At 39.1% G+C, this 18,564-nt stretch overlaps 1 protein-coding gene across 1 annotated transcript in view; it reads left to right on the top strand.

Moving 5' to 3' along the window:
• Window positions 1-18,564, top strand: part of LOC112453928 — a gene marked incomplete at its 3' end in the record, with an annotated part of 139,741 nt that overhangs the window by 21,494 nt on the left and 99,683 nt on the right. The window contains exons 5-6 of the mRNA XM_025014974.1: window positions 16,156-16,287; window positions 16,954-17,047. Coding sequence (XP_024870742.1) covers window positions 16,208-16,287; window positions 16,954-17,047 — 174 coding nt within the window. The remainder of the gene's footprint in view (window positions 1-16,155; window positions 16,288-16,953; window positions 17,048-18,564) is intronic.

Below are 18,564 nucleotides of genomic sequence, written 5' to 3'. Positions count from 1 at the left end.
TTTGTGTATGACTTTATGGTTGTTTACATTACTTGAGAGTTGTTTTAGTTTGTTTCGCGTGGAAAATGTATGCACGGAGGCAGCAAGTTAAAAATGTTAAAAAAGTTGCTAAACTTTAGAGTCACAAAAAATCCTTTTGGTATATGTGTTTTTTATCTAAAAGGAACCTATTCACAAAGTTTCACCTAAATCTGAGTATGGACGTTTTCGGAAGTACAGCCCATTAAGCGCTTGTGTCGATATAATCCTTTGCTTGTAATAAAAGTAGTAATATATCTCGATTGTGGCGTGATCTCCACTTGATGAAAAGCATTTTTCACATCTAACTTTGAGAAGTATTCGGCCTTCCTAAAACGTGGTGATATTTGATCCATTGTGGGTAACGGATGGTTTTCTCTAATAATAGCCTCGTTTGCTCTTCTCATGTCGATGCAGATCTTAATCTCGCCGTTCTCTTTTAAGATTGGTACTATTAGAGATATCCATTCACTCGGGCCTTCTACTTTTTCAATTATGTCTTGGTTGATGAGTTCTTCAATCTTCTTATTTACCTTTTCCTCCAGTGGAATAGGAATTCTCCTATACGGTTGCGCTACTGGTTTGACACTTTTATCAATGGGAGTATCTACAGAGATATCTTTGAATTTAGGAAACGTTTCGATGGCATTTACTCGTGTTCCCAAATGTAAAACTCCTAGTGTAATTGCGGTGTTTTTTCCCAAAAGATTTTTCGTGCCTCCTTGTATCACGTAAATGTGGCCTGTGTTTTCTCCCATTCTATCGCAATGTTCGCTTGGAATAATCCACTAACGCTCAGAGGTTTTGTACTTCCATAACCCATGAAGACTTGTTTAGGACTTTTCTCTTGATTTGACACCACAATCTTTCTTTTCTTCAGCTCCTCCCATGTACTAGCCGTAAGGAGATTACATTTGCTGCCCGAGTCGATTAACATCTCTGTGTGAACTCCTCCAATAATGCAGTCAATCATTGTATTGTCGTCGATGTGAAAAACGTAATCGACCTCTTTACTTTTGTCGTTTTCACTTTTGTCATCTTTCCTACTCTTTGATTTTGGATCCTTGTTTTCTGAGTCCTTCTGCTGCCATTTTCTTTTTCTCGTCCTACAGTGTTCTCTGAAGTGCTCCACGTATCCACACTTCATACATTTTCTATCCCAAACTGGACATTTTTTATCCTCGGATGTATGTTTTCCGCTTCCGCATCGAGACCAAATACTTTTTTGTATCTTCTTTGCCTCTAATTTGTTAACCTCCGTTAGTGTAGCTTTGCCTGTAAACTCTTCGAGTTGCCTATTTACCGTTTCGAGAGTGTTTGCTTCCCTGATAATCTCTTCTAGAGAAAAAGAATCTCCTGTTGTTAAGATTTTCTTCCTTAACTTTGATAGAGTGCACTTTTCTGCTATCTGATCTATTAGGTGCTCTTTTAAATTTTTAAACCCGCATTTTGCTGCTTGATTCCTCAGTCTTAAAATAAATTTGTCAAATTTTTCCTGCGGTTCCTGCTTTATAAGCCTAAACACGTGTTTTTCAAAAACCCTGCTACTCCGCGGAAGGAAATATTCACCTAATTTTAAGATAGTGTTCTTATACACGTCTGTTGTCTTGTCTGGATCCGATTCGGTGTTAATCCCCGGTAGATTATAATATATTTCTTGTAGAGCCAATCCTCCACAGTGTAAAAGCGTGGCTCTTTGCTTTGTAGGATCGCTGATATTCGATGCTTGAAGAAACAATTCAAATGCTCGTTTCCATTTTACCCAGCGAACGCCGACCGAATTTGGATCCTCTGTTAAGTCAAAATTTTCCAAGATTGGGATTGACGCCATTCCTCCGTGTCTGTAATTTTAAAATAGAATGACCATCTGCTAGGTTAGGTTTACTACCGTTTTTTTTTTTTATTTTATTGCATAATTACGTAGTATTTGCTATTAAAACAAATTTCCCCGTTGTAGCTCTAATGTTAACTACCGATTTACATTGCGTGGTGCTCGGGGGGGTATTAATCGCTCCCCGGATTCGCGATTGGCCTGTATTAGGGTGGTTCGAAAGACCAGAGGGACCAATCCCCTCACGATTTCGATTAGGCGAATAAAGCGAGATAGCAAACGAAAAGCGACTCACCGTTTTGTTGCCCGATGTTCTCGTGGTGGCCTCGTGGCTTCCGGTCCTCCCTGTGGTGCTGGAGAGCGGAAGGCGTGCAGCAGGCTAGGATGTGCAGGCACTCAAGTGCCGCAGCAGACAGGCAGACAAAACGTGCAATACGGGCAAGCAGGCGGTATAGCAAGCACATGTGCAAGAGGCAAGCAAGCAAGGCCCGAGATTACTGAGACGACTTGTCGTGCTCCAAATGTGCGGTTCACTCGATCAACTCCGAACGGTGAGTGTCCAAAAATGTGTGTTGTCGAGTCCACGTTCGAACAGCGAATAATAATTCTCACGGTACTCCTCGGCTCACGCACCTGCGAATTGCGGCCGGAGCGAGTACTCATAGTTCCAAATAATTGCGGGCCACCCGTGGGCGGGCAGCACGAGTCGGGTGAGTCGCGCGAATATTGACACCTGTCGCGGTCCGCCAACGTTTCGCGCGAGTCCCAAATCACGATATCGCAATTACCGACGGTAACTCTAACGATCAGGAGCTTAATGACTAATATACAATGAATATACGCGAATCAACAACCATATCAATATTATATACATGCGACAAACCACTATATTACAATTATATGCAAACGAGCGCCAACCACGTGGCCCTTTGGCTTTACAGATTTGCGTTATTTCGCTTTACAGATTTGTACTACGTGGCCCTAATATCGATTACAGATTTGTACTGCATGGCTCTTTGGCGTCATTTCGCCTTACAAATTTATACTGCATGGCCTTAATACCGATTTCAGATTTATACTGCATGGCCCTTTGGCGTCATTGCGCCTTACAGATTTATACTGCATGTCCCTATGGTATTTACTGCGATGCACAGATTTAGTTTCAATTACTCAAAACCAGTCATTTTGTTATTATCAATGCGTGGCCTTTATTCGTATTCGCAAAAGCCTTATAACATGACCAGCGGTTTCATGTTTTCCTTCTTTATAGATGGCTTAACCTGTTTTAGGTTATAACTTACCGTTTCCTGCTTTGCTTTCTAGCCTAGCCTTTATTACGCCCTCAATGGGTTTGCTAATTACTATCGATTCGATTCGTCTTTCACCTCGTCGCCAATTGTAGCAGCCAGTGGTTCCCTGTAAAGGGGTCAGGAGAAATAATAATATTAAACTCTCGATTATCGTGTCACTCTCTTTAGGCGCGCCCATCTGTCTCTATATTCTACACTCTCCATGTACTACTTACACTCTTATACACTATACCAATCACGGGGACCCGCCAGAAAAGCTACGCGTTGTTACTAAAGCAACTAATGTTTCATCGAATTGAGGAAGGCGACGTTCGTGAACAAGTAAGTTTTGCGATACAGTCGACAAGATGCAAGACATGCAAGTCGACATATGTACAACATTCCGATGTACTGGCAACGATGCTTTTCTATATAATCTGCCAGCGAGTTTCGATAATTTCAGGTGCGCAATTGAAGCTCGTGACGAATTGCCCGCACCTAACACCCTGCATGTTAAGATTGTTGTGAATATTGTGGAAAACGAGACGCAAAAGACAAACCGCGAAATCATAGACACATAATATACCCTAGATCATAGACTAGGAAGCAATAGACGGAACGTAAACTGCTGAACAAGGGAGGATAGGATGACGCGAGAGGGGAAATCACTACTTAACTCGACAAACTTTGGTTGGACTCGGAAACATTCAGACGCTCGACAGTACACGGACGTGGTTGTTGCTTAAAACATATATACCTGGCTTTGCTTTATATCACTTGCAATTTTCCCTTCGTGAAATAAACGCAAAGGACTATGCCCAGTTTTATATGAAAAATTGGGCCCCCGGTGAACAGCAATCAGACATGGCTAAAATTGTATGGCATCAAAAGAGGATTGAAAAATTCCATGGGCACAACTTTATAACGAGTTTTCTGAGTGCTGTCCAAAGTTTGCTATTATGACCATGTACCACTGGTCTGGACCTCTATTCTGTAACTCTAACGACAGTGTCGGTATCGTTATGTCGTCGTTGCGCAGCTTTTTTTCCATGTAGTATACCTGCGCAACGACAACGTAACGATACCGACACTGTCGTTACGAGTTACAGAATAGGGGTCCTGGTCCGATTTCTCTGCGTCCAAGCCTTCCCGCGATGACGGCGATAACAGATTATACCAAAGACATTGAAATAATAGGCAATTTTTGGCGTGACTCTGGTGTTACGTCCTGCGGACTCCACGATATCCCTTTTTCGCGGGAATTCTTATGCACCTAAGATAGCCCTAAGATTAGGATAAACAAGCCGAGTACGGACGGTTATCGATCGGGGTGAGGTTAGATCTCGCATTCCTTTTTTTATGATCGAACTACCTATTTGCTTGGGCAACTAAAAGCAACCTCTCAGATGACAAATTACTAACAGACGGGGAATATGGTGACCAGATTCTCGTCAACCTCGTCTGGCCTATAACTATAAACCCGGCGACACGACGCGCAGAAAGGAGCCTTAACTCCAGACGGGGGATGATGGAGATCTGTATTATATCGCGCGACTCACTCAAAACTGACCGTGCGATGTTCCGACAAACAGAAACGAAACCTAATACATGCTTTTAAAAATCTTAAGAGCACGTGGCGGAAGTTTCTGTTTGCAATAAAACTGCACTTAAAATTGAGAAGTATGGATCGTCTGTCAACATAAAAACAGGGTCGCGAGATAAGTAAGGAACTCCAATAAAAGAGAAATCGGCGATAGCCGAAAAACAAATGCGTCACTGAAAAGAACCGATGGGTTACACCCCCAATAAGACAGTGAGGTTTTAAGAGGGGGCTCACCAATGGAAAACCGAAAAAATCGATAATCGTCTCTAGCTTTCTAGGATAGGCGTAAACTCAAAATCTACCCCTTGGGCGAGAAACATCTCGCTTAATAAGAATTCCCTTAAATAATAATTAAAAACATCCCGCCAACCAGAAATCCTTTAAACGAAAACCAGACACATCCCACACGAAATCCACCCCTTTCATCCTTCGAACTTTCTTATTTAAATCGCGACGTCGCAGGACTCGTTTTCAGAGAAATTTTCTCAGTTTCAGTCTGCATTGCTCGGTATTATAATCTGAATCTCATTCGTTTCGAGTCTCGACTCCACGTTTAGAGTCAGTGCAACAGATCCGAAGAACCATCAGTCGCCCCCGACTCACCCACCGACGAGTCCAACGTCCATTTCAGAGAGAATCAACAACCACCAGAAATTCATCAAGTAGTAAGTCCCGTAATTCTCTTGATCCTTTCTTTTTCCGCGTTATCGCCCCCCTTCTTAAACGGTCTATCGATTGTCGGATCCCCGGAAGCTTATTACTTTGGGGTCAATCGGTGTAGGCATCAGGTTCCCAGCGGTCGTTGGCGTTGTCGTGGGCCTGACTTGGCTCCCGGCGTCTCGTCGCTGTCGCGGACTCGACCTGTCCACTGACCTCCCCCCCCTCGAGCTCGTGACAATTTCCTTTTGTTCGCTTCCGACCGGGTCCGAGAGAGATTGACTAAATAAATAAATAATTTTAGTGGACCCGAAAGTCCTACCCCCTCGAGGACAGAATCTCCGCACGATCAAGCGACAGAGAAATCGGCAGAACAAGCGGGCGCGACGGGAGGTCGAACTCCCCCGGGAGCATCTCAACGCCGGTTCTCCGCGACTCGCCAGTCCACCGCCCCTACCAGCTTTTTCTGAGGAACCCTGTTCTTCACATCAGAATCGCCCCGTTATCACGTCTTATCGCCCAGTTGTCCTACTCTCTCGCCCAATTGCTGAACATTCTCGCCCTATTTTTGCCGCGTGGCTCCGTTTCCCGTGGTCCCGCCTCGCGTGGTCCCGGTTCGCGTGGTCCCCGTCAACCCCGATCCAGCCCGCTTCCTAGAACCTCCCGATTCCCCCTCCTCTTCCCGAAGTCCGTCCCCGACCTCCTCAACCGCCTCGACTCTCGATCTCGAGGACATAGGCGATCCCGATACCATAACATTAGACTAATAACTACATTCATTTCGCCTCCGTTCATTCATCTCAATTGCCTCACAATTTCGATGTTTTTTATGTAATTAATGTTTAACTCAATGTTATCAACAAATATCATTTTTATTGTAATAAATGTTTAGTTGTTAGTAAGGTTTTTTTTTTTTTTTTTTTTTATAAGACCTTGCCCACAAATTACCTCCCTCTCTCGAAATTGCACGAGGTCCGATCCTGAGTTAAAAGGATTAAATTCTTTGACTCGAAAAAGGACCGACGATCGCATCGCTCACGAAAGGCGTCCTAACGTCTTTACGGACGTTGACCCTTTCTGAGTCATAAAAGTGCTTTCGGCTCGCGCCACGCGTCTCAGAGCGCGTACCTACGAGCGACATTTGTAAGTATCTAGCTGCGTCCTCCCTTCCCCCGACCCCTCTGATTAACCTTTCCCTTGCTTCCCAGATTTTCATATCCCGGGGTTGGACGTAACACTGGTATAGGCAACCAAAGTGTACCAAACTGCACCAGCACCAATAGCAACCACCGATAGCAACTTTGGTATATGTACCAAACCATACCAACGATCGCCAAAAATCTTCTAATAATGTATTTGGGGTAATTATTTACAAAAAGACCCCACTCGCCAATGACCTTGATTTTGACATATGTTGTCAAGGTCACTCTCCTGAGTGACCTTCAGAAGGTTTTAGCCGGCGGTCGTGTTTTATTAAAAAGTTATTAACAAAAAAAGTTTGAAAAATATAGCAGCTATTTTGAGTATTGGAAGGCATAAATGACTAATATTATGTCGAAATAGTTCACGCATATACTTTCTACGCGAAACGAGTTGCCATCGTTTACGACGTATTGTAGAACCGGCTTAAGCAACGTGATAACTACATAATGCATAGTTTATGACGTTTATGTAGATTGGAAATTTAGAAGCCATGGGCAGAATGCAGATACCATAGCGCATGCGCATATGGCTTGTGCATTCTGCCCATGGCTCCTGCAATTTTATGTGCTTCTACCTATAGTGTACCTATATACATATATATGTTATAGTCAAAGCCCGAAACGCAGGCATTCCTAGGATTGACTAGTCAATCCTGGGGAACGACCAAGCGTCTTGGTCAAAGCTCGAAATAAGTTTTGCGTTTTGGCTTTTAACTAGTCAATCCTAGGAATAACTAATACGGCTGGTTAAAGTTAGAAACTAAAGAAAAATTACTTCGGCATTTGACTAGTCAATCCTAGAAATAACAAATACGGCTGGTCAAAGTTAGAAACTAAAGAAAAATCACTTCGGACTTTGACCAGTCAATCCTAGGTGTGGCTTAATTTGGACTGTGTGACTGTTAACAAATAAAATCAAGTTTTTTTTTTTACTAAATTAAGTTCTTATTGTTATTAATGCCCCGCGACGCGAGATATTAATAAACGTTAAAGTTTACAGGTATCAGGTTATGATTCCTGTTATACCGACGAGCTGTAGCGACTACGGCGACTACTATATATATATATATATATATATGGGACAATCCACGTCACTTTTACCCCCCCATTTGTCCACAATTGGTATGAACGGACTAAGGGCGGAAAATGTTCGTCTTGAAGAGAGCTTTCGAAAGGCGTGTGGCATATATATGCGCAATTCAACATGGCGTCATAGTTATGGCTGCTTAAAGGGATAAATTCAAAATTTCAGATTCAAGTACATGACGCCATGTTGAATTGCGCATATATGCCACACGTAAATAGCTCTACGTAAATAGCTATTATTATTATACAATGGGAATAAAGGCCAACAATCGAGCAAAACAAAATGTCAAATCAATAGTTCATTTAATAATATATACAAATGACGGACGTTTCGAACACACAGTGTCTTCTTTAGCCGACAAATTCAAATAATTACATGAAGTCGCGCAATAAACAAAGTATCAAATAATAATAAAAAATAAATAAAGAGGTAAAACAATTGAAGACGGGCAAGAATTTTTCTCGATGGTGAATGACAGAGCCATCCGGGGTTACATCTTACATGAGAACGTTACAATGTAAAATTGTGTATAAATAAATATCTGTGTATAAATATGTCGACTATTGCAATGTAAAATTGTGTGTAAAAATATATCTATAGAGTCTATTGTGAAATGTGAAATCGTATATGTAGTCAGTTCGCAAGTCTGCATGCAGTCAAAGGTAAATCCATGATTTATTCTTTGTTGGATGGCGAAAACAAACCAAGTCAGTTGTTAAAAGCGTTAGATCTTAGGTCAGTCAGCGGTGTGGTCAAGTTTATAATGCGTTCTGAAATTCGATGTCTCAATAGTGGAAGGAAGCTTGTGCGGTTGTTTAAATTAATCACCGTAAGGACTTACAATTACAAAATTAAGTCGCAGTCCGATGTTTCGCGCTCTCACGGTCGATGTTAGCTCCTTTGTGTCTTAAATACTAATGACAAAACGTTCCCATTTGGTTAACAGCGATTTTTCGAAATAATAATACATCGAAACAATAAATAGTTAGATGTCGGTGAGTTCGCTGAGAATACTGTTATATGACTCATCCAGATACTCTGTATCCTTATTCAAATTAATGCCGTTTTTTTGTTCTTTAATATGTAGCATTTCCGAGATAAGTTTCTTATAATAATTAGGTTCCGTATCTAGTATTTTAACGTTGTCCCAATCGAAAGAATGGTTAAAATCTTTAATATGTTCCGAAATGACCGAGTGTCTGGATGGGTCCGTTTTGCTTCCTCATAGAGGAAGCTTTGTTTTCGTAAAAAAAATTTTTTTTAGTTGCTTTTGCCAATGTGTTCAGAATGTTCTAAAACGTCGAAAAATCTATTTTAAAAAATGTCGGTATGTGTGTATGTATGTGTGTATGTGTGTATGTATGTGCCAAATTTACCGAAATTTCTATAACTCCAGAACTAATCAACCAAATCTTAACGAATTATATATGAAATAGGGGTAGAAAAAACTGAAGAATATATAGAATTAATAAAAATTGCTAATAATCAAGGGGTTCTTTTTTAATAAAATTTTGAATTTTTGCAGAAATGTTTGTTTATGCTTTAATTTCCCCAAATTTGGAGATATCGATCTATTTTTAATTTTATTATATTTTTCAGTCTTTTCTACCCCTATTTCATATATAATTCGTTAAGATTTGGTTGATTAGTTCTGGAGTTATAGAAATTTCGGTTTTTGCAAGTAGAAACTTTTGCTCACAAAGCTTCCTCTATGAGGAAGCCAAAACAAATAGAGGAAGTTTTGTGAGCAAAGGTTTCTACTTGCACACTTAAAAACTATGAGGAAGCAATGTGCAGGTTTCTACTTGCACACTTTACTTGTTTATATTATTTTTATGTTCGTTTATTCTGGTTTTAAGTTGTCTCTTTGTCTGTCCCACATAGGAAGCCTCGCAGTCTTAACGTGCAATCTTATATACAACGTTACTATTCGTGGCTGATGAGTTTTTGTCCTTTTGTGCTTTGATTATGTTATTTAGTTTGTTAAGGCATCTATAGCCTATTATGTGTTCCTTTCTATTAAATAATAACGTTGCTTTCTCAGATATGTTGTTGACATACGGAATTACTATAAATTTTCTATTGACACCGCTCGAATTTATTGCGTTGTTCTCATTATTTCTAAGTTTTCCATTAATCAAATTGTCGAGCCTGGAGTTTATTTTCTTAAAAATTAATTTTAGAGGATAACCGTTGTCCAATAATATTTCAATGATCATTTCTAAATTTTTCTTGTGGTACATGGGGTGAGATAACAGAACTGCTCTGTCCACTAGACTATATGATGGTGCCTAGACTCCACTAGATGGTGCCTATTTTGTGGCAGAGAGGATGGTTTGAGAAATACGATAAGTATCTGCCCGAGAACGTTTTCTTGTGAAACCAATCGATTTGTATGGTATTATCAATTACCTGCAGCGACAGATCTAAACGGTTATTCTCATATTCTATCGTAAAAAGGCGCTCATGATAACTCATGATAACATGATGAAAGTATCCAGGATACATTCAATCATGTTCGACGGCGCGGCCATGAATATGTCATCAACATATCTGCGGTAAATGGACAAACGTGCATTTATAGAATTTAGCGTTTTTTGTTCCAAGTCTTGCATGACTACATCAGCAATTATTGGGGAAAGTGGTGATCCCATTGGTGATCCATGGGTTTGTTTGTATATTACATTGTTAAATGTGAAAAAGGTTGACGAAAGAACAAATTTTATCGCCAAGATAAATTCTTGTTTAAATATCTTTGTTCGTTTTTTAATATAAGCCCATCTATTGCTGATGCCCTCAAGTGCCAGACCTATGAGAACATTCGTAAAGAGAGAAACTACATCTAACGACACCAACACTTCGTTGCTCGAAATCTTTTTACCGGAGAGTTCGCTATACAAGTCGAAACTGTTATTGACGTGACTATCCGTCTTAGGTATGCTATCGAAAATGATTTGGTGTAAGTAGCTTACAAAGCTATAAAGCGCAGTATTAACGGAAGAGACAATTATTCTGAAAAAAAAATTTGCTTGTGAATTTTCGGAAGACCGTAGGCTTTAGGAAGAAGTGAGTCACTCGAGCGGAGAGAATATACTTCCTTTTGGGAAATATATCATTTTCTTACCCATGTTTTTAATAAGTTATTTAATTTATTTTCTATAATTTTATCTTTCTACCTTCAAACTTGTAGTAAATGCAGGGGTCCGCCTTCGATTGTTGAAAGCCCATCTTCTTTAACGTGGAGTCCAACTTCTCGTTCCATGCTCTTCCACTTTGTTTGAGCCCATACATAGCTTTTTGAAGTTTCCATACCTTCTTGTCCGTCTTTGATCATCTCTTTGGGTGAACGCACGTAGATGTCATCACTCAAATCTCTTTGAAGATATGCAGTTGTTACATCCATATGATGTACTTCGAAATCGTGTTTGACTGCTAAGGCAAGTATAGTAGTCTAACTGAATTATATCAAATTACCGGAGAATATACTTCATTATAGTCGATACCTGTTACCTGTGAACATCCTCTCACGACCAATCGAGCTTTGTACCTTTCGATTTTTCCCGCGGCGTTCACTTTGGTTTTGAATACCCATTTTGTATCTAGGATTTTCTTATCTTGTGGAGGGTCGACCAGTGTCCAAGTTTAATTTTTCTTCAAAGATTGTATTTTATCTTCAGGTAATGCGGACGACGATCGTCCATGCTTCTTCTACGTTGACTGGATCCGTAAAAACATCACTTGTAGTCAAGTAGGTAAGAAAATCATCTCCATAATCTTTCGGTTTTCGAGTTCTCTGTGACCTTTTAAGCGCAGGTTGCATCGGAGCGCGATCTTGAATGTTGGCTGTCTGATCTATTTCAGTCTCATCGTGGTCATCTTCCGTGTCGTTAGACTGCTCTGATAGTTCTTCAGCCTCTGAGACTTATGTTTCCGAATCGGCGTCAAAATAGTTAACTTGTCCAGATTCGTTGCTTGAAATCACCTCGGCGTCTTCTTCTTAGTCATTTTCCTTGTTGTGGTCCTCTTCAACGTTGTAGAAGGGTTGTTCAAATCCTCAGTTATTTTTGTCTTCTTCTTTTGATGTGTTTGCGGTATTCTGTGAAGTTTCGTAAAAAACAACATCTCTGCTTTTAAAAATCGTCTTTGTAACTGGATCCATTAAACCATAACCTGTTGAATCAGTACAATATCCAACGAAAGTGCATTCTCTGATTTTCGGATTCCATTTTTGACGTTTCTCTTTCGGGATATATGCCAGCGCTCTACAACCAAATACACGAAGATGCGCAAGAAACGGTTTCTTCCCTGTTCACGCCTCCTCTGGTGTTATGTTCTTTAATCCTTTCGTCGGCGACCTGTTTATGAGATAGGCTGCCGTAGATACAGCCTTGGCCCAATAATACACGAGTAAATTTGATTCAATCAGCATGGATCGTGCTTTTTCTACTAAAGTGCGGTTCATTCGTTCGGCGAGCCCGTTTAGCTACGGGAAATACGGGACCGTAAGCTGATGTTTAATCCCTGAGCTTCTTAATATCCTTTCTAGATTTTGGTTGACGTACTCTCGCCCCCTTGTCTGTCCTTAGCTTTTTAATTCTCCGACCAGTTTCGTTCTCGACCTGAGTCTGAAAGTCTTCAAAACAACTTACAACCTGATCCTTTAACTTTAAAAAATATACGAAAACCTTCCTAGTTTTGTCGTCTATTAGAGTTAGGAAGTATTTTGATCCCCCGATGGAACCGTTCTTTATTGGACCGCACAAATCTGAGTGTACCAATTCCAGTATTTGTGACGCGCGCGTTTCCTGTTGGTTAAAGGGTAGACGACTCAGCTTACCTTTCACACATGAAGTGCAAGTCGGAAGTTCAGATTTTTCGTTATATTTTATTCCAGTAGCCATCCCTTGGTTTAGGAGGAGCATGCTTTGACGATTTATGGTCGAGACGTTTGTGCCATAATTCTTCAGCAATTTCGCATGTAGCCGTATATACCTGAGGCTCTGATGCTGTGTCCAATTTGTACATGACATTTTCTTCGCTCAATAGCTGCCACCAACTCTCCGCTTGAATTGGTTATTTTATTGGCACTCGGTGCGAATGTAACTGAATAACCTTTGTTTACTATTTTATATACGGAAAGTAAATTTATCTTGCTATCTGGTACATACAGAACATCTGTAACTTTGAATGTCTCAGCGTCATTTTACGTGACAACTCGCAGTTTGGTATTTCCAATTGCCTGAGTTTTTATACGACCGCTTGCAGTTGAAATGGACGTATCCATTTTACCGTTGATCTTCTCGAAGCATTCGTCGCTGGAGATAACATGTGTGGAAGCGCACGAATCCACATACCATATGTATCTAAACGATCCGAAGTGTAAACGGCGCAAAACGTTTTTTCTTCTTTCGACTTACATTCTTATTTTTGTTGATTTTTTTCGTTATTTGATCCCGAGCTTCAAGCCTTCGTTTTATTGCCACCTAAGTTGTGATTGCCGATTCTTTTTGTACATTCTTTTGCGAAATGTCCATGTCTGTTGCATCTGAAGCAGCGGGTCCCTTGCTCTTCACTTTAGATTTATCTCGTTTTGTATAAAGTGCTGTGCCGCTCTCCTTATTCTTCACTTCCTATAAGATTTTCATTTTTACCAAGTCAGCTGAGATTTCCATTCCAGAGCTTTCTAAGGCCATAATCATGGGTCTGTACTCATCGGGGAGTCCGGCTAATAATAACGACTATCCATTCATCCGATACATTGAGGTTAGTGCTTCGTAATTGATGTGCTGCAGTTATGATTCTGTTCACGTATTCGTCCACCGTGGTACAGTCTGATAATTTAGTTGTTGTCATATATGTCTTTATCAGGCCGACTCTTCTCGTGAGACCTGAGTCCTCGAACGCCTTTTGAAGACTTTCCTACACTTCTTTTGCCGTAGACAAATCTCTCACATGCACATAAAGCATTGGATCTATGCTTAGAATAATTCTTGCTTTGGCGCGACTGACCTTGCTAGCGTTCCCGATGTATTCCTGTTGTCCTGTGACGCATCCCCACAGATCGTCGATTTCCAGGACAACCTGCATGCTTACTTTCCACGTCTGGTAGTTCTCTCTACCTTTCAGCAGTCGGGAACGGATTATGTACGGACGATTACGGTGTCGACATTGTAGATGTAGGGTCACCCGCCTGAAGAGATTAGTTTCTCTATTTATTCGTACCTGACTCTCTCGACTTGAACAGAAGCAGTATCCTGGGCTCATAACCTGATGGCGCAGTGATACAAGGATTCAATAAAAGGGACGGACAATATATCGTGTATATCGTATAATAAAAACGTATATATATAGACATATAGTACCAAAAGAAGAGAAAGAAACTATGGCGCTATTGCCAACTGCATTTTAGGCACTACTGCCACGATTTTCGAATCATTTACTAACAAGAAACGTATTGACGTATAACGCCGTAACCGATACGATTTTTTGTGCGTTGATCTACGTTTTGTTACACTATGTTAGTACGAAAGTCTTGTGCGGATCGAGGCTCTAAATTGTACATGACATAGTAACCCATTGGAATGTGTCGTGTGTACGTGTCGTGTGTCCGTGCGTGTAAAGGGGGGGGTGTATTATATTATGTGTCATATATATAAAAATATATATATATATATAGGGGAGATGTAAAACGGTCCCATTGTGTAAAACGGCCTCCTACTTATTTTCATAACAAATACGCAGCGCTGTCATCGGGAGACTTACAATTATTAGGTTATGTTGGCTACCTAGTGCATTATGGTGTTAATGACGTCTTTCGGTAATTCTTCAGTTTAGCTACCCTTGTTGGTAAGACGGCAACGGCATTACACCAATGTACGATATCTCATATACGCTTTCATTTTCCTAAGTAGCAAGATAATGTTTAAAGACGTCTTAATGACGTTTTATTGGCGTTAGAGACGTCATTAAGACGTTATTTTACTCTACTACCTGGATTATGATAATTTCTAGGTTAAGAAATGGGAGAAAAGGGTTCGAAAATCATCAATCATCATCTGTAGAAAATTGTGCCAAAGAACTGCCAACACCGAGACAGAAAATTTTATCTGTGACTTTTGCAAATAAAAATTAATTATTTACATATTGAAATACGTCTAAATTTATTTTAAAGTAAGCTTACTTTTTTATAGTTTATATCACAGTATATATAAAATAAGTATACCACAAAGATATATAAAATAAAAATAAAATTATATACTGGAGCTGTTTTAGCCACACCCTATTAAAACGGCCAAAATGTATATCTGCTGTTTTTTGTTTGCTACTAATTTTGAAAATTTAAGGGATGCTTATATTCAACTTTTTCAATTAACAAAAATGTCAATGAATACTTCTAACGATATTTTTAATCCAAATATGTTTCCTTTGGAAGTAAAATAAATTTATTTCTTAAAGGGGCCGTTTTACACACATCTTCTTTATATATATATTAAAATTTGTTATAATGCATAGTTAAAAATTACATAAATCTGACTTTACACTTTTTATAATAAAAGCAGACAAGTTAGGATTTTAAGGATTGCATAACATAATAAAAAAAAATACATAAATATATACACATAATAGTGTCATACTCATCCTTTTTTATAACTTTTGTATTTACAATAAACAAGTTACAAAAAGGTATTTAAAGGATGAGTATGACTTGTATATATGTTTGTGCATAAAAAATATTAAATAATGAACTTCTGTTTGTAAGCGACGGGAAAAATTAATGGAGCCGACCGGGACTCGAACTCGGGATCCTTCGTTCACACGCCTATCACTTAGGCTGCTACCACGACTGCTCCACTACTACGCTAATTTCTTCAATCTCCCATCAATACCGGCCCTACACTGAAAAAAATACTTAGATCCAAGAAAATATTTTTTCACCACTTATCCTTTTTAGTACCAATGACCTTATTTACTTAATATAATCACATATTTATTTAGAATTAGATATTTAAATTGCCTGGTAAAGAAGAACTTTTTTATAAATATTTTTAAAAGATTCTTAAAATATTCTTAAAAATGTTTCCACAAAAGGTTTTTTAACTATTTTAAAATATTTCTTGCAATATTTTAATAGAAATATGTAGAAATATTTTTTGAAAACATTGTGTGCTGTATAAATTGTAGCTTGTATTTAAATACTTTACGTCGAAGTATCTGCCCAATGCTGGCTCTAACAATATTTCAATTTGAAGTTAAGTTAAAGATATATAACGCTACGGATCAAATATGATTCTCGGGACTTTTGTTAAGAAAAGATCAGCTCCAGATCGAGCGAAGATTTTATCATTAAAAAGTAATGCGCGGGACGCTGACAGATAAACTGCAATGTGTTATCGCGCGAGTCATAAATACCGAAATCTCATTTCACATACGAGTTCCAATCGTAACGGCTACTCTCTCTTTTTTTGCAGATGTCTACCTGACGGACAGATTAAGAAGAGTTGCGATGCCGTAGTTGTCGCTATGAGCGAGAGCCGGTGCTACACGGATTCGCCCGTGCTCACCGAACATCAGCCCTTCAACCGTAATGGGAAGGCGCTTAGGTACGATTACCATAAGTGCATACCACACAAGCATGCACGCTACGTCGCTACGCCGACTTGCGAGGTTTAATCGCCTGCGACAGAACGGGCGTTGATCGTACTTTAATTTATAGCTTGTAATTGAAGAGTATAATTCGAAAACGACCTGCGCGCCGGTCGTTCCTATCAACTGCGTTTCAATGCTGCGCGACAGTTTAGGTCTCGAGATCGCTAGGAAAATTGCTAAGAGAATTAAAAAGCATTGCGAAAAATGTTGCTGAATGTATCATATCACACGCTCGTTCTTTAGTCAAACAAGATTATATATAGGATTATTATTATAAAGAGTTATAATTAACATACTTATCCCTTTAACTTTTACCGTTTTAAATAACACATAACAGTTCACGTAGTAACCATATATGTATAGTAATAACGAATGTGCTTCCGCTACGCTTATATCGAAACCTCTTCTAAATCACCGTTACCGCGATATTGTCGGTCGCGATAGCGTCGTGAGAGGATGTCCGATCAGATTATCGATCGAATTATGGTCCTCGTTCTAATCAGATTATACCGCGAAATTCCAGCTCGCGTTCCCGTCTCGTAAAGTGGACTTAGAGAGCTAAGGCACAAGACCCACGTCTCTTCTTGTCCGCTGGAGACACTAACGAGGGTTGATTTCAGGGGATCTAAGAAGAGCGTGCTGTTCTATACGACCGACTGTGGAGATGAAAAAGAGGACCTGGGTCTCAAGCTTCAGCAGCGATCTGTCTCGTTGGTAAGTCCCGCATATTAACGTCAAACTTAAGCCCGACTATGCGTACATCGCACGATATCAATATCTCATATAATTAGGATCATCCCAACCATTAAATATCTGCAGGTTTCAAAAAAGTCTGTCGGTTTGCCTAGATGCACATATGTTATGCAGTCGCGAATCTTCTCGTTATGAACGCAATAAGAAAGTTAGAAGGAGCATGTAATGGTTTAGGTACCAGTTTCATAAATGATCGATCTTGTAACGCTTCCTGCCTTCGCAATTAAAGATTGCAGACTTGCAATCAAGCATATTAATGCATCACAACTCTATAGGAATATGCAGAACATTCGCAATTTTGATTTTAAAATTGACTTTAAAATTTCTCGGTATATGAAAGCGAGAGATAAAAAATTATTTATTTAAATCAGAAAAAAGTATTATTTTTTTTAATGTAACTTATTAAACTCTTATTAAACATTTTATCTGAATTCCTAGTGGAGTTATTTTTTTAATATAATTAACAAAATATATTTTTTTATTTTATCTTTTTTATTACGATGCTGCAACTTTTAAAAGTTTGTGCGTCATAATTTGTTATAAATGGTATTTTCTGGGTAGCTCGATAGAGATTGCGGCAGTTTTTTTCTGTTCCGAAAGACAACAACCGTGATTTTCACCAAGCCTGACTCCCTTATTGGATCCAGCTGTCGTTATTCAGTGAAGCTTTAGTGACGTACGGTGCCAAAACAATGTAGTAGTAACTAGCACTGAATTGTACGAAGCTCCGTATAAATTTCGCGCGAGATTGCAAAGGCCAATTCTTTAACGTGCAATTTAAACAACATAACTTTTGAATTTAATCCTTGTTAACCGACGTCAACAATGTCGAACAAAAAAGTAATCTTCTAATAAACTTTAAAGTTAAACCTGCTCTTTACAAGAGAAATTAGTCCAATAATAACTTTACGAGTAGAATAAAGTTGCTTATATGCTTTGCTTGAAATATACAAAGACTACGCGTTCTCCTCATCAACATAGTCCGCGAAGTCGTTGATAAGTGAAAAATCGATTATCGTTATTTTTCGTATCGTCAAAGCGTTAAAAAGTATCTCTCGCCGTCATTTATTACACAGTTACAAACATACATATAATAAACAGATATAAGTATTCAAAAAATTATCACTAATGGTACCTCGCCTCAATACTTTTTTCCAACTTGGTTTTCCTTACTTTGATAATTAATTTCGACACATTGTACGTCAATCAATGATTAATTATAAATATGAAGAACAAAAACACTTCAGATGAAACTTGACATTTTTAAGTATATCAATCACGTAATCGCTGCTATATTAGAGTTATCACATAATGACGTCATTTCCATTAGTTTATATCGCCTTCGTAAGAACGTCATAACGTAAAATACAATATTATTAAGTCGATTAAAGGGAAAGAGGCAGTAAGAGCCGGCGCGGTAAATAGGGCGCAAGTTATATATATTTTCCTTATCGTCAATACATAAAAATATTCGCGAA

This window comes from Temnothorax curvispinosus, unplaced genomic scaffold (genome assembly GCF_003070985.1).
Source record: "Temnothorax curvispinosus isolate PA1 unplaced genomic scaffold, ASM307098v1 QBEX01004768.1, whole genome shotgun sequence".
NCBI classification, from domain to species: domain Eukaryota; kingdom Metazoa; phylum Arthropoda; class Insecta; order Hymenoptera; family Formicidae; genus Temnothorax; species Temnothorax curvispinosus.
This window is presented reverse-complemented; position numbering and strand designations above follow the sequence as displayed.